This window comes from Tachyglossus aculeatus, chromosome 2, assembly GCF_015852505.1.
Source record: "Tachyglossus aculeatus isolate mTacAcu1 chromosome 2, mTacAcu1.pri, whole genome shotgun sequence".
Taxonomy (NCBI): Eukaryota; Metazoa; Chordata; class Mammalia; order Monotremata; family Tachyglossidae; genus Tachyglossus; species Tachyglossus aculeatus.
This window is the reverse complement of record NC_052067.1, coordinates 107,942,909-107,959,790: the sequence shown is the minus strand read 5'-3', so window position 1 is coordinate 107,959,790 and position 16,882 is coordinate 107,942,909. Positions and strand designations below refer to the sequence as shown.

Here is a 16,882-nt window from a genome sequence, read left to right as displayed (position 1 = left end):
ATGAGATTTCAAAAAGGAAAATAATTTATCCCACCATTTATTACTCCAGAGATAATTGTGTGAGATGTCAACCCTCTCGATTTTTTCTTTTTTCAACGCAGGGAACAGAGACTAGGAAGAGTAGGGAAAAAGGAGACGGTAGAATGCCATAACTCCCAGAGGTTAATGTGCAAAAAAGCTTAATAATGATTTGAAGACCAGTTTGTTTTTTAGGGTTAAAAACAAATGTGTATATTGAGGGTAGTGGGGTGAGATAAGCTGTAATTTCCCCCTAAACATATGCCAATAATACATGCTTACTTTAGAATTCAAATGTTAAAAGATTTCCCATTATCACTGGAAATGGAAACTTTAAATCTCTGAGGGGAAAAAGGGGACAAAAGTCAGCATCTAGCTAGCCTGGGTATGAACTGATACTTCCTCTCATTTCTAACACAAAATTCACAAAAATTATTTCAAGAAAAAAAGCATATTAATGTATCAATACTACCACTTAAAATTGGTCTTTCCTGACAATTTAAAACTAGAAATAGTGTGAACCAATTCCCTCCTCAATTAATCTAGGTTAATTTGGCTGTCATTTAACTTCTCAATCAGTAGCTTAGATTCTTCACCTGGAGTACAAGAATCACAAAACAGTGGCAAAAGCATTCTGAGTCCTTTAATTGAAAAATATTAGATAGAAAAAAGGAGGATTATTAGAATGGTAATTCGGGGGAATTAATCTTCCTCAGTGCAATCAGTCCCCAGAGCAGAAGTGAAAATTATGTAAATCCTAAACTTGGTAGAAAACCAGTTCACCAGAAAATATAGTTGTAATTCTGCTGTAATAATGGTGTTTAACAACAGTTACCTTGTGAATTAAAAAATCCAATTTAAAAAAAAAACCCTGAAAAGTTGACCCTTAGTTTTGCCATCTGATTTATGGCCTGGCCTAAATTACGTGATCAAAACATTCTCTTACAAAAATGGAACGTTACCTTGGTAATTCTGGAGAACAATGTGAGCATAAGCTCTTTGACAGTAATATTTTGCTTCATCTGGATACTTTTCCAATGCCCTTGTGAGTTCCTATAAATCCAAAAGAAATATTCCGTATTACTGCTTGAGGCAATCTGCTGAAATTATCCAGGGTGCATTTTATTTGAAAAGCAAATACAATGATCATAAAGTTTGTTTTGAGTACTATCTCCTGGAAATACTTTCAATATTTTGGGTTCCACTATAGGAATATGTTTCCAAGCTTAGAAACCCAATGAAAGACTCCAGAAAATGTACTTCCTCAATCATTTATTCAGAAAATTTTGCGAAGAAGAATCAATCGGTTTGACTTGAGTGCTTACTGTGTGATGGGCACTGTACTAAATCCTTGAGAGATACAACAGAGATGGTAAATATGCTCCTTGCCCCCAGGTTTAGAGCCTAAAGCTCAGACAACGCTTCCGATAGAACACAACAAATATAGCAGTTTGTAGGAGCAGATTTCTTTCTCTACTAACTCTCAGCTAAAATTAATGGAAACAAAGTGATTTATGTCACAAATGGAGAGAAGGAAGCTCTGTTCCATGAAAACCTGCTCAGTAGTTTACTGGGAAAGAACATGATTCAGTGGTACTTATTGAGTTCTTTCTTAGGGTAGAGCACTGTACTAAGCACTTGGGGAGAGTATGAAGCCATAACTAGTGGTGTGAACGTTCAATAAACTGCTTGCATGGCTTCTTGCTCTTTGGTCCTCTGGCTTTCACTACTGTCAAGTGTTTTTGTTGGTCTTCTCTTTGAGCCCTCTTAGATGGTAAACTCCAGGGTATGGAATGTTGTCTTGCTTCTGATGTCCTTACCCGAGCGCTTTATACAGTACCTACTTCTCAGTAGGACAGATCCCGTCAATCAGTGGTATTTACTGAGCACTTACTGTGTGCAGAGGCACTAGGGCAAGTACAATTAACAAGTATTATGCACACGGTAAGCACGCAAATTTGATTGAATGAATGCACTACAACAGAGTTGGAAGACATTGTCCTTGCCCACAATGAGCTTACAAGATTGGCTAGCCCAAATGCACCTTCAGGTATCTGAATCTAAAGGAAAAAAAATTAAGAAAACAATTAAATACTGAAATACAAGTTCTTAATTTGTGGGTTCAACCTTTTCCTAGTACATCCTGCACACTTTATGTATTCCTAGCTTTCAAGCGATAACCAGCTTCATCACAGGACCACGATTACGGGCGCAGCGGGAAGCAACTAATGAATCTCACCCGCTCATCTTTCTTCGGCCAAGCCTTTTCTCTTACCCAACATTTCTGCTCCCCCATTTGCATTAATTTGCATTAATTAAAGAAACAGAGGCAAAGTTGAGATTCCAAAGGAATGTCGTCTATTTTGTAGCAGCCTTGGTAATACTGTGTTTTAAGATCGCCTATCCTTCTCAAAATTAATCAGTCCAATTTTCAAACTCCTAGACACCGACTGCCCCTCTATTAACTTTGCTTACTGAAAGTTTGGCAGGATAAGAAGGTAAAATCTCTATAGCAGGGTAGAAGAACAGGGGTGCTTCCTACTGCCCATCCTCAAACAGTACAGAGCACAGTACTATGCACTTGGATTTTACCCGAAAATGCTGATGGAGAGGATCGACTAGACTGTAAGCTCCTTGTGGGCAGGGAACGTCTACCAATTCTGTTACACTGTATTCTCCCAAGTGCTTAGTACGGTGCTCTGCTTGGCTCTTTTACTACTTGAGTCTTTACTGATTGATTCTTTTTCTAGGCCAGGGAAGTCTCTTTTCCCAACAGCATTCTTACAATCCCATCCAAGGCTCCGCCCGATCCAGGATGCTGGATCCTTTCAGAAACTCATTCAGAAGTGACTTGGGAAGACCTGATTTTATTACCAGCTTTAGCTCAGTTGACTCTGCCACAGCAGTGACATTGTGGTTCTTGTTAACTCATTTATTATTTATTATTTTTTATATAATAATATAATATTATATAAATATGTAAAACTATGAATATATAATTGTTATTTATAATAATTAAATATAATTATTTATTATTTATTAGCCCAGTCGATTCGTATTTCCAGTAACAACAGCCCCAACCCACAACCATGAGCCCAAGTCTGAACTCGTACGTAGCCAGCCGCAAGCCCAAGGCAGGGCTACTCCAACAAAGAGTGCCCCAAGCTCATTGGGATTTCCATCGGAGAGCAACGATTGTCCCACTGTCACGCTACAGGAGGAAGCCCAAAATGAAGGGGGCTGGGGCCAGGCTACTTCTGCCCAGTATGCTCAAGACCTGCATACTGACCCAATCCCTTGCAACATGAGCCTATTCTTTGGTACTCAGGTAAGTGGACTGCTACTTATTTCTAAGACTGGACTCTCTCTATATATAGAGAGAGAGAGATATAGATATATATAGTACAGCATGGCTCAGCGGAAAGAGTATGGGCTTAGGAGTCAGAGGTCATGGGTTCTAATCCCGCCTCCACCGCTGGTCAGCTGTGTGACTTTGGGCAAGTCACTTAACTTCTCTGGGCCTCTGTTACCTCATCTATAAAATGAGGGTTGAGACTGTGAGCCCCACGTGGGACAACCTGATCACCTTGTATCCCCCTCCAGCACTTAGAACAGTGCTTTGCACATAGCGCTTAACAAATACCATCATTATTATATATATATATATATTTGTTTTACAATGCAAAATACATTTACTAAATTGTACAACTACCAAGGGCAAATGCTACATCCTAGCTACAGAGGTGAATAAACATATATTTCCAGGATGACTCTACTAAGAAGGTACCTAGCCACCAGTGAAGCCATAGACAGGTGTGGCCAAAAAGAACATGATGGGTAAGCATATGAAAATCATCTTTTGATTTGTAGCTGCAGCTACTGAGGGCCTGGCCCTATTTTGCTATTCTGCCTTTACGCCTCACTTTCTGCCTTTGCTTCAGGAGAACCACCTAATTCCTGATTTACATGGAAGATGACAGTGTACTTCAATCAATCAATTGTATTTATTGAGTGCTGTTTGCAGAGCACTGTACTAAGCGCTTGGGAAGTGCAAGTTGGCAACATATAGAGACAGTCCCTACCCAACAGTGGGCTCACAGTCTAAAAGGAGTCATCAAGTTATCATTGAAATACCTACAAGAACACCTGTTTACAGAGAATTATGTTAGGACATTTGTGTGACTTTCAGAAGGTAAAAGCAACAATGTCCTTGAAGAGCTTCTGATAGAATGGAAGTGACAAGCAGGCATAAATAATGAAAACAGTGTGAGAACATACAAATGTTTACTAGTAGATGTACCAATACAGGTACACAGACGTACAAGTGGTTGAGGCAATGGCAAGACTGGGAAAGTGGGGAAATTAATTGGGAAACATCGGGATCAGATTAAAAAAAAAAAATCAAGTGAAAGCAGAAGAACCACTAGTCTAAACCCAACCGAGAATCACCCATTGTTCCTTTCTGGCTTACGATCATTTTCTGGGTACACCCCGCCCAGATTTTTAAAGCAAGGGCAAGAGGGTGTTTGAAGGAAAAGTATGATAGTTGTTCCTGTCTTCCAAAGACTCCTGAGAAAGTGTGGCAAAAATTCCTTCTTACTATCCTGTCCTTCTACAAAGACATTACTATTTATGTCAGCTATTCATCAAGAAGGTCTCAACTACAAAACTTAGGACTAATATACTTTGCTTACTCAAACGCAGTACACCTCTCACCCATTGGAGGAAGGGACCACTTCTACTTACTCGATTGTACTCTCCTGGGTGCTTTAGTTTTAGTTTCCTGTTTACTTGTTTTGATGTCTGTCTCCCCGCCTTCTAGACTGTGAGCCCGGTGCAGGCAGGGATTGCCTCTATTGCTGAACTGTACTTTCCAAGCGCTTAGTATAGTGTTCTGCACGCAGCAAGTGCTCAATAAATATGACTGAATGAGTTTTCGTACAGTGCTCTGCATGCAGTAAGGACTAAATAGATACAACTGATTGATTATCTATTTAACTGATTGAAGAGTCTAAAACACGGTGTTCAGGCTTCGAGTTTCTCCATCAGCAGTTTCCCTCATAAATATTGGTTCTTTCCTGTCACTGCACCCCAGCTGGTGCTCTTCATTCTTCCCACGCAAAGGACCGACCTGCTTCTCTCGCCTCTCTTGTCTGAGACCCATGGCTCATAAACCAGCCTCCCCAAGTCACATCCCTAGCTTCTTCAAAGACTTTCTAAAAAAACCCAAAAAACCCTCCAATTCTCATGTTAATCTCCCACTTTTCTGATCACGCCATCCCCTAAAGCACCCAGTACTTGTACACACCATTCATTCATTCATTCAATCCTATTTATTGAGTGCTTACTGTGTGCAGAGCACTGTACTAAGCGCTTGGGAAGTACAAGTTGACAACATATAGAGACGGTCCCTACCCAACAGCGGGCTCACAGTCTAGAAGGGAGAGACAGACAACAAAACAAAACATATTAATCAATCAATCAATCGTATTTATTGAGCGCTTACTGTGTGCAGAGCACTGGACTAAGCGCTTGGGAAGTACAAGTTGGCAACAATAAAATAAATAGAATAAATATGCACAAGTAAAACAGAGTAATAAATACGTACAAACACATATACATATATACAGGTGCTGTGGGGAGGGGAAGGAGGTAAGGCGGGGGGGATGGGGAGGGGAAGGAGGAGGAGAGGAAGGAGGGGGCTCAGTCTGGGAAGGCCTCCTGGAGGAGGTGAGCTCTCAGCAGGGCTTTGAAGGGAGGAAGAGAGCTAGCTTGGCGGATGTGCGGAGGGAGGGCATTCCAGGCCAGGGGGAAGATGTGGGCCGGGGGGTCGACGGCGGGACAGGAGACAACGAGGCACAGTGAGGAGAGTGCCAGCAGAGAAGCGAAGGGTGCGGGCAGGGCTGTAGAAGGAGAGAAGAGAGGTGAGGTAGGAGGGGGCGAGGTGATGGAGAGAGCCTTGAAGCCCAGGGTGAGGAGTTTTTGTTTGATTCATAGGTTGACAGGAAACCACTGGAGATTTTTGAGGAGGGGAGTAACGTGCCCAGAGCGTTTCTGTACAAAGATAATCTGGGCAGCAGAGTTAAGTATAGACTGAAGCAGGGAGAGACAGGAGGATGGGAGATCAGAGAGGAGGCTGATGCAGTAATCCAGTTGGGATAGGAGGAGAGATTGAACCAGCAGGGTGGCAGTTTGGATGGAGAGGAAAGGGTGGATCTTGGCAATGTCGCGGAGGTGAGAACGGCAGGTTTTGGTGACGGATTGGATGTGAGGGGTGAACGAGAGCGGGGTCGAGGATGACACCAAGGTTGCGGGCTACTATGTGCCAAGCACTGTTCTAAGCACTGGGGTGGGGGTATACAAGCATTTCCTAGGTGCTTGGGAAGAGTACAGTACCGTACCAACAGAGGTGGTAGACATACTCTCTGCCCACAAGGAGTTTACAGCATAGAAACCTGAAATCTATTCTACTTTCTCGAAAGAGTACTGAAGTGAAGCTGTAAAGCAGTCTTGATTTGCATTGCAAAAATGTTCCTCTGGTTTAAGACTACGACAAAGATATTTTCATTCTTAGCACTTGGAACACAAATGTGCTTTTCCAACACTAAATACCTTTCAACAAGTCAGCCCTTCCATTTCAAGTGAGAAAACTCTTTGGGCAGGCACATCATAGAGTGCTTGGCACACACTAAGTGCTCAAATACCACTGACTGGTTGATAGGAACTTGACGCTCTATTTAACATTCACCTTTGACAGAAATTGAAAATCCCCACTTCCCTTCTGAATTACCCACTCTCTCACTTATCAGAAAATAGATTTGTTACTCAGATAAATCATTTAGGAATATACAACGCTACTGGAAACAAAAAACCTGAAATCATTACCAAAGCCAAGTGCAAGTTAGTCCCCAAAATAGAATCTCAAACTAATGTAGAAATCCAAGGGATCACGGAACTTTTATTTGAAAGATCTCGGAGGATTTAGAATCTCGCTTTCCTGGAATAAGTCAACTACTAGACTGTGAGCCCATTGGTGGGTAGGGACCGTCTCTATATGTTGCCGACTTGTACTTCCCAAGTGCATAGTACAGTGCTCTGCACACAGTAAGCGCTCAATAAATGCGATTGAATGGAATGAATGAATAAAGTAACAGAAAGTAAAAGCACAAAAGACAACTAGTCAAAACTCAGGCCTGGGGAATTCCGATCTCCTTAAGGGAGCATAAATCTAATAATAGTAATGGCATTTGTTAGGCTCTTACTATGTGCGAAGCACTGTTCTAAGCGCTGGGGGGATACAAGGTGATCACGTTGTCCCACAAGGGGCTCACAGTCTTAATCCCCATTTTACAGATGAGGTAACTGAGGCACAGAGAAGTGAAGTGACTTGCCCAAAGTCACACAGCTGACAATTGGCGGAGCCAGGATTTGAACCCATGACCTCTGACTCCAAAGCCCGTGCTCTTTCCACTGAGCCACACTGCTTCTCTAGGAGCCAGATTCTAATCCCAGCTCTTCCACTGGCCTGCTGCATGACCATGGGCAGTCACAGCCTTGATGCCTCAATCACCTCACTGTAAAACGGGTACAAACCACCCCTCCCTACTTCACAGGATTGCTGAGGGGGGAAAAAAATAAAAAGACTGTGCTCTGGAAAAACAAGCGTGCTCTACAAATTCAGGGACACTTCTGATTTACAGTCAAAGTAGAGTAACTTACTCTTGTACTCAAGCGCTTAGTACAGTGCTCTGCACACAGTAAGCGCTCAATAAATACGATTGATGATGACGATTGATGTACACGTCAGATCACAATTCTATCTCAAAAACAGAAAATGTCAAGATCTACTGTGAGCCTGTTTCTAGACTGTGAGCCCATTATTGGGTACGGGCCGTCTCTATATGTTGCCAACTCGTACTTCCCAAGTGCTTAGTACAGTGCTCTGCACACAGTAAGTGCTCAATAAATATGACTGAATGAATGAATGCAGATGAATACTGCAGATATTATTATTATTATTGTACTGATAGCAGGCCCAATGTGAACATCCCAGTATTGGGGAAAATGACAGGAAGATGTGCGGGATCCACCCAGTGGGCACCTCTTGGCCCCGGCCAGTAAGGTCGGGAGTCCCTATGGGGGCCGCAGGGAGTGCTCAGCCTTTTGAGCATTCCGCTACTTTTTCCTTCACCTTGTCCTAGTGGTAGGCACACATGCCAGGGACTCAGGATTTGGGTCCCAATCGCACCTGCCTGCTGTGGAAACTTGGGCAAGTCACAACTTCTCTTCGCTTCACCTCTAAAGTGGGGATTCAATATCTGCTTTCTCCCACTTAAACTGCAAGCTCCAACATGGAACACGGACTGGGTCCGGCCTGATCTTTCATCCACCTCAGAACTTAGTACAGCGCTTGGCACACAATTCATCCATCAATGGTATTTGAGTGTTGGCTTTGTGGCGAGCACTGCATTAAGCACCTGGAAAAGTACAAAAGCTGGTGGATGCAATCCACGCCCAGGAGGACCTTATAGTCTACGGGGGGAGACAAAATAATAATGCTAATAATAGTAATGATGGCACTTATTAAGCGCTTACAATGTACAGAGCACTGTTCTAAGCACTGAAGCACTGTTCTAAGCACTAACAGATTAGGGATAAGGGAAATAGAGAATAAGGACATTTATAGAAGTATTGTGGGGCTGGGGTACCAAAGTACTTAAGGTACTAGCCAAGCTCACAGTCGACACAGAGGAGAGGCTAAAGAGGGAATATAAAGGAGGTCTCTTGTAGGAGATGTGATCTGTAGGAGCGTTTTGAGGGCAGGGAGAATGGTGGACTGTCCGTTAAGGAAGGGGAAAGGAGTTCCAGGCCCAAAGGAAACAAGGGCAAGGGGCCAGTCGTGGAATAGATGAGCTCGAGACACGGAGAGTGGGTTGGTGTTAGAGGGGCTGAGTGGGTAGGCTGAGCTGCAGTACGTCAGTCTGGTTAGGTAGGAGGAAGAGAGCTAACTGAGTGTCTTAAAGCCAATAGTAAGGGGTTTCTGTTTGATGCAGAAGTAGACGGGCAACCACTGGACATTTTTGTGGAGGGGGGAAATATGGGCTGAACATTTTTTTCAGAAAAATGATCTGGGCAGCAGGGTGAAGTATGGACTAGAGAGGGGAGAGACAAGAGGTAGGGAGATCAATGAGGAAGCTGATGCGGTAGTCCAAGTGGGAAATGAGGAGTGCTCGATCAGTGTGGGAGCATTCTGATAGAGAGAAAAGGGCAGATTCTAAAAATGTGTGTGATGGCGGGACAAACATTTTATGACAGACTGAATGTGGGGGCTGAATGCAAGAAGGGTTAAGGACAATGCCAAGGTTACAAGCTTCAGAGACAGGGGGCTGCCGTCTGTGGTGCTGGGACAATCCAGGGCTTAGTACAGTGTTTTGCAAACAATAAGAGCTCATTAAATACGATTGAATGAATGATTGGGTTTGGGTGAGAAGAAGTTCTGTTTTGGTCATGTTAAATTTGAGGTGTCAGTGGGACATATGAGTAGACATGTACTGAAGGTGGGAAGAAATACGAAATGCAGAGGAGCGGTCCGGGCTGAAAAAATAGATTTAGGAATCATCCTCTACACTGTAAGCTCCTTGTGGGAAGGGAACATGTCTACCAACTCTGCCGTAATGTACTCCCTAGTGCTTAATACAGTGCTTTGCACACAGTAAGTGCCCAGTACATACCACTGAATAATTGGTCTATGTAGAGATAGCGGTTGAAGCCCCGTCATTTCATCCTCTTCTTCCTCAGTTCCTTCAGAGCCCAAGAGCTCCCCACTCCCCTGCCTCCCCAGGCTCAAAAATGAGAGGTTTGCACTTCTGGACAGAAATCGGGAGAGAAACACTATAGCTTCAGATTTGCAAAATGTAAATCCTTTAACTGCATGAAATTGTAACACTAGAAGCAGAGCTCCATTAGTTTCAATTAATTACCCATCAATTTAAGACAGACTCACTCCACTTCCTAAATCAATAGAGTATGCTGATACACTCGTGATTACAATGCATTTTTACACTTCTGTTTTGTAAATTTTCATTTCGCGTCACTAAATGTTTCTGCATAAGGTCTTTAGAGATGGGAGGGAGGGTGAAACAAAATACTGATCCGGGGGTGGGGTCTAACTGACTAAGATACTTTTTTATGTTTAGTATTTTACTTGTTTCCATGGCCCTCAGACCTAAAACGCTCACATTAACACTGTACTAATTCTTCAGCACCCTTCCTTTGGATTTAACATTTCACCGTGCCAACTGGGGCAGTACCTTCGTATTTATTGAGCGCTTACTGTGGGCAGAACACTGTACTAAACGCTTGATTACTATTATAGTAATACCATAACTACTATTAAGGTTATGGGGTTGAGAGACGGGTGGGATGCGGGGCCTATCTAAGGTGACTGGAAAGTGCAAGGGAGGCCTTGGCACACAACAAGCAGTTGATTTATTTATTTTTATTTTATGATAATGTATTCCTTCCTCCAATCATACTTATTGAGCGGTTACTGCGTGCACAGCCCTATAGTAAGCGCTTGGAGGGTGGGCAGGCGCAGCGGGAAGCGCGCGGGGGGAAATCGGCTCATCCCCAGACTGAGCCCCCTTTTTCCTCTCCTCCTCCCCATCCCCTGCCCTACTTCCTTCCCCTCCCCATGGCAGTTGTATATATTTGTACAGATTTATTGCTCTATTTTATTTGTACATATTTACTACTCTTATTAACAATGTGTGTATAGCTGTAATTCTATTTATTCTGATGGCGTTTGACACCTGTTTACTTGTTTGTTGTCAGTCTCCCCCTTCTAGACTGTGAGCCTGTTGTTGGGTAGGGACCGTCTCTACATGTTGCCGACTTGTCCTTCCCAAGCGCTTAGTACAGTGCCCTGCACACAATAAGCGCTCAATAAATACGATTGAATGGATGGATGAATGAATGATGATGAATGACCCAGACTGAACCCCTTCTTCCTCTCCTCCTCCCCATCCCCTCCCCACAGCACTTGTATATATTGGTACACATTCATTACTGTTTAGTTTATTTGTACATATTTACTACTCCATTTACTTTGCTAATGATATGCATATAGCTTTAATTCTATTTGTTGTGACAATTTGGACACCTGTCCACATGTTTTGTTTTGTTGTCTATCTTCCCCTTCTAGACAGTGAGCCCGTTGTTGGGAAGGGACCATCCCTATCTGTTGCCGACTTGTACTTCCCAAGCGCTTAGTCCACTGCTCTGCGCACAGTATGTGCTCAATCAATACGATTGAACGAATGAATGAATGAACAACGTAAAACAACAATCTAGCAATAAACAGAGACACGCCCTGCCCCCAACGAGCTGACAGTTTAGAGAGCCCCTTGTTGGGTAGGGGCCGTCTCTAGATGTCACCGACTCATCCTTCCCAAGCGCTCAGTCACCCCACAACACCTGTATATATGTTTGTACAGATTTATTACTCTATTTATTTTACTTGTACATATTTACTATTCTATTTATTTTGTTAATGATGTGCATCTAGCTTTATTTTTATTTATTCTGACGACTTGACACCTGTCCACATGTTTTGTTTTGTTGTCTGTCTCCCCTTTCTAGACCGGAAGCCCGCTGTTGGGTAGGGACCGTCTCTATATGTTGACGACTTGTACTTCCCAAGCGCTTAGTGCAGTGCTCTGCATACAGTAAGCGCTCAATAGATACGATTGAATGAATGAATGAAAGAGAGCCCGTGTTTGGGTAGGGACCGTCTCTATACGTTGCCGACTTGTACTTCCCAAGCGCTTAGTACAGTGCTCTGCACACAGTCAGCGCTCAATCAATACGACTGAATGAATGAGCAATGTAACAGTAAACAACAATCTAGCAATAAAAAGAGACACGCCCTGCCCCCGAGCTCTCCCCTTCTTTCCCCCCTACCTCCTTCCCCTCCCCATAGCACCTGTATGTTTGTACGTATTTATTACTCTACTTATTTATTTTATTTGTATATATTTATTCTATTTATTTTAATTTGTTAATATGTTTGGTTGTCTGTCTCCCCCTTCTAGACTGTGAGCCCGCTGTCGGAGGCCTTCCCAGACTGAGCCCCTTCCTTCCTCTCCCCCTCGTCCCCCTCTCCACCCCCCCCCATCTTACCTCCTTCCCTTCCCCACAGCACCTGTATATATGTATATGTGTTTGCACATATTTATTACTCTATTTATTTATTTATTTTATTTGTGCATATCTATTCTATTTATTTTATTTTGTTAGTATGTTTGGTTTTGTTCTCTGTCTCCCCCTTTTAGACTGTGAGCCCACTGTTGGGTAGGGACTGTCCCTATATGTTGCCAATTTGTACTTCCCAAGCGCTTAGTACAGTGCTCTGCACATAGTAAGCGCTCAATAAATACGATTGATGACGATGATGTTGGGTAGGGACCGTCTCTATATGTTGCCAGCTTGTACTTCCCAAGCGCTTAGTCCTGTGCTCTGCACACAGTAAGTGCTCAATAAATACGACTGAATGAATGAATGAATGAATGAAAGAGAGCCCGTGGTTGCGTAGGGACTGTCTCGAGATGTCGCCAACTCATCCTTCCCAAGCGCTTAGTCACCCCACAACACCTGTATATATGTTTGTACAGATTCATTACTCTATTTTACTTGTACATATTTACAATTCTATTTATTTTGTTAATGATGTGCACCTAGCTTTATTTTTACTTATTCTGACGACTTGACACCTGTCCACGTTTTGTTTTGTTGTCTGTCTCCCCCTTCTAGATTGTGAGCCCGTTGTTTGGTAGGGACCGTCTCTATCCGTTGCCGACTCGTACTTCCCAAGCGCTTAGTACAGTGCTCTGCATACAGTAAGCGTTCAATAAATATGACTGAATGAATGAAAGAGAGCCCGTTGTTGGGTAGGGACCGTCTCTACATGTTGCCGACTTGTACTTCCCAAGCGCTAAGTACTGTGCTCTGCACACAGTCAGTGCTCAATCAATACGACTGAATGAATGAACAACATAGCAACAATACAGCAATAAACAGAGACACACCCTGTCCCCAACAAGCTGGCAGTTTAGAGAGCGCATTGTTGGGTAGGGGCCGTCTCTATACGTCGCCGACTTGTCCTTCCCAAGTGCTTAGTCACCCCACAACACCTGCATATATGTTTGTACAGATTTATTACTGTATTTATTTTACTTGCACTTCCCAAGCACTTAGTACAGTGCTCTGCACACAGTAAGCGCTCAATAAATACGATTGAATGAATGAATGAAAGAGAGTCCATTGTTGGGTAGGGATCATCTCTAGATGTCCCCGACTTGTCCTTCCCAAGCACTTAGTCACCCCACAACACCTGTATTTATGCATATATACACATATATATATATACTATTCTATTTATTTTGTTAATGATGTGCATCTAGTTTTTTTTTATTTATTCTGACGACTTGACACCTGTCCACATAGTAATAATAATAATAATGGTCCACATGTTGTGTTTTGTTGTCTGTCTCCCCCTTCTAGACCAGGAGCCTATTGTTGGGTAGGGACCGTCTCTAGATGTCGCCGACTTGTCCTTCCCAAGCGCTTAGTCACCCCACAACACCTGTATTTATGCATATACACACACACACACATATATATATGTATTTACTATTCTATTTATTTTGTTAATGATGTGCATCTAGTTTTTTTTTATTTATTCTGACGACTTGACACCTGTCCACATAGTAATAATAATAATAATGGTCCACACGTTGTGTTTTGTTGTCTGTCTCCCCCTTCTAGACCAGGAGCCTGTTGTTGGGTAGGGACCGTCTCTAGATGTCACCGACTTGTCCTTCCCAAGCGCCTAGTACAGTGCTCCGCACACAGTAAGCGCTCAATCAACACGACCGACTGACTGAATACTTTGCACACAGTCGGCGCTCAATCGATACGATGGAATGAATGAGAAGCAGCGTGGCTCAGTATATACAGCCCGGGCTTTGGAGTCAATCGTATTTATTGAGCGCTTACTGTGTGCAGAGCACTGTACTAAGCGCTTGGGAAGTACAATCAATCAATCAATCGTATTTATTGAGCGCTTACTGTGTGCAGAGCACTGGACTAAGCGCTTGGGAAGTACAAGTCGGCAACACATAGAGACAGTCCCTACCCAACAGCGGGCTCACAGTCTAGAAGGGGGAGACAGAGAACAAAACCAAACATACTAACAAAATAAAATAAATAGAATAAATATGTACAGGTAAGATAGAGTAATAAATATGTACAAACATATATACAGGTGCTGTGCGGAAGGGAAGGAGGTAAGATGGGGGGGTGGAGAGGGGGACGAGTTGTTGCCAACTTGTACTTCCTAAGCGCTTAGTCCAGTGCTCTGCACACAGTAAGCGCTCAATAAATACGATTGATTGATCGATTGAGGGGGAGAAGAAGGAAGGGGCTCATAATAATAATAATAATAATAATAATAATAATAATAATAATAATGGCGTTTGTTAAGCGCTTACTATGTGCAAAGCACTGTTCTAAGCGCTGGGGGGAATACGAGGTGATCAGGTTGTCCCATGCGGGGCTCACAGTCGTAATCCCCATTTTCCAGATGAGGTAACTGAGGAACAGAAACTTGCCCAAAGTCACACAGCAGACAAGTGACAGAGCTGGGATTCAAACCCATAGTCCAGTGCTCTGCACACAATAAGCGCTCAATAAATACGATTGATTGAGGTGGAGAAGAAGGAAGGGGCTCATAATAATAATAATAATGGCGTTTGTTAAGCGCTTACTATGCGCAAAGCACTGTTCTAAGCGCTGGGGGGAATACGAGGTGATCAGGTTGTCCCACGTGGGGCTCACAGTCGTAATCCCCATTTTACAGATGATGGAACTGAGGCGCAAAGAAGTGACTTGCCCAAGGTCACACACACAGCAGACATCATCACCATCATCAATCGTATTTATTGAGCGCTTACTATGTGCACAGCACTGTACTAAGCGCTTGGGAAGTACAAATTGGCAACATATAGAGACAGTCCCTACCCAACAGGGGGCTCACAGTCTAAAAGGGGGAGACAGAGAACAAAACCAAACATACTAACAAAATAAAATAAATAGAATAGATAGGTAGAAGTAAAATAAATAGAGCGATAAATCTGTACAAACATCTATACATATATACAGGTGCTGTGGGGAAGGGAAGGAGGTAAGACGGGGGGATGGAGAGGGGGACGAGGGGGAGAGGAAGGAAGGGGCTCAGTCTGGGAAGGCTCATAATAATAATAATAATAGCATTTGTTAAGCGCTTACTATGTGCAAAGCACTGTTCTAAGCGCTGGGGGGGATACCAGGCGATCAGGTTGTCCCACGCGGGGCCCACAGTCGTAATCCCCATTTTACAGATGAGGGAACTGAGGCGCAAAGCAGTGACTTGCCCAAGGTCACACACACAGCAGACATCATCACCATCATCAATCGTATTTATTGAGCGCTTACTATGTGCAGAGCACTGTACTAAGCGCTTGGGAAGTACAAATTGGCAACGTATAGAGACGGTCCCTACCCAACAGCGGGCTCACAGGCATGCGGCAGGGCCGGGATTCGAACCCACGACCTCTGACTCCAGAGCCCGGGCTCTTTCCACTGGGCCAGGCTAACTTCTCTGGGCCTCTCATCGGTAAAAGGGGGGGGGGTGAAGGGCGGTGAGCCCCCCCGGGGGACAACCTCATCACCTGGTTGGTAACCTCCCCGGCGGTTAGGGAGGGGCTTTGCACACGGTAAGCGCTTAATAAATCATCGTCATCATCAATCGTATTTATTGAGCGCTTACTCTGTGCAGAGCACTGGACTAAGCGCTTGGGAAGTCCAAGTTGGCAACGTATAGAGACGGTCCCTACCCAACAGTGGGCTCACAGTCTAAAAGGGGGAGACAGAGAACAAAACCAAACATACTAACAAAATAAAATAAATAGGATAGATATGTACAAATAAAATAGAGTAAAAAATATGTACAAACATATATACAGGTGCTGTGGGGAAGGGAAGGAGGTAAGACGGGGGGGGTGGAGAGGGGGACGAGGGGGAGAGGAAGGAAGGGGCTCAGTCTGGGAAGGCCTCCTGGAGGAGGTGAGCTCTCAGCAGGGCCTTGAAGGGAGGAGGCCTAATAAATGCCATCATTATTATTATTATTATTATTACTATTATTATGATGATGATGAATGAGTGCCGGCCCCCGTCGCTCACCTGCAGCGCGTCCCTTGGGTGCTCCTCGATCCGGCGGTCTGAGGGGGGCTGGGCCCGGAGCGGCCTGCCGGGGAGAGCACACACACACACACACAGCGTCAGCCGGGACACGGACGGGGGGACACGGACGGACACGGACAGAAAACACACTGAGGGAGGGAGGGTGGGGTGGGAGGTCCGCCTCACCCCGGGCCCGCCGCTGATCCTGAGGAGCTTCCCTCAGCCGCCGCCGCCGCCGCCATATTCCTCCGCCGCCGCCGCCGCCGCCCCGGGGGAAACTTCTGGAGAAACCGCAGCGGAGCGGCCCTTCGCCACCACCGACCAATCAGAGGCCGCCCCGGGGCCGGGGGGGGGCGGGGGGGGCGCGCGCGGGCCCGGAGGCGGGGCCTGGCGCGGGGCCTGACGGGAACCAAAGGCCGGATCGACTCCCGCCCCGCCCAACGCGTCACGTGACCACCCGGGCGCTGCCGCGCTGTACACACACACACACACACACACATTCATTCATTCATTCGTTCGTTCGTTCATTCATTCGTTCGTTCGTTCATTCGTTCGTTCATTCATTCATTCATTCATTCGTTCATTC

At 44.4% G+C, this 16,882-nt stretch overlaps 1 protein-coding gene across 1 annotated transcript in view; it reads right to left on the bottom strand.

Annotated features, from left to right (window-relative positions):
* Positions 1-16,551, bottom strand: part of SUGT1 (SGT1 homolog, MIS12 kinetochore complex assembly cochaperone) — a 59,480-nt gene extending 42,929 nt beyond the window's left edge. Inside the window, exons 1-3 of the mRNA XM_038768460.1 lie at positions 16,483-16,551; positions 16,297-16,360; positions 981-1,071 (exon numbers count right to left, since the gene is read on the bottom strand). Of these exons, the coding sequence (XP_038624388.1) occupies positions 981-1,071; positions 16,297-16,360; positions 16,483-16,538 (211 nt within the window). The 5' untranslated portion in view covers positions 16,539-16,551. The remainder of the gene's footprint in view (positions 1-980; positions 1,072-16,296; positions 16,361-16,482) is intronic.
* Between the last annotated feature and the right edge of the window lie 331 nt (positions 16,552-16,882).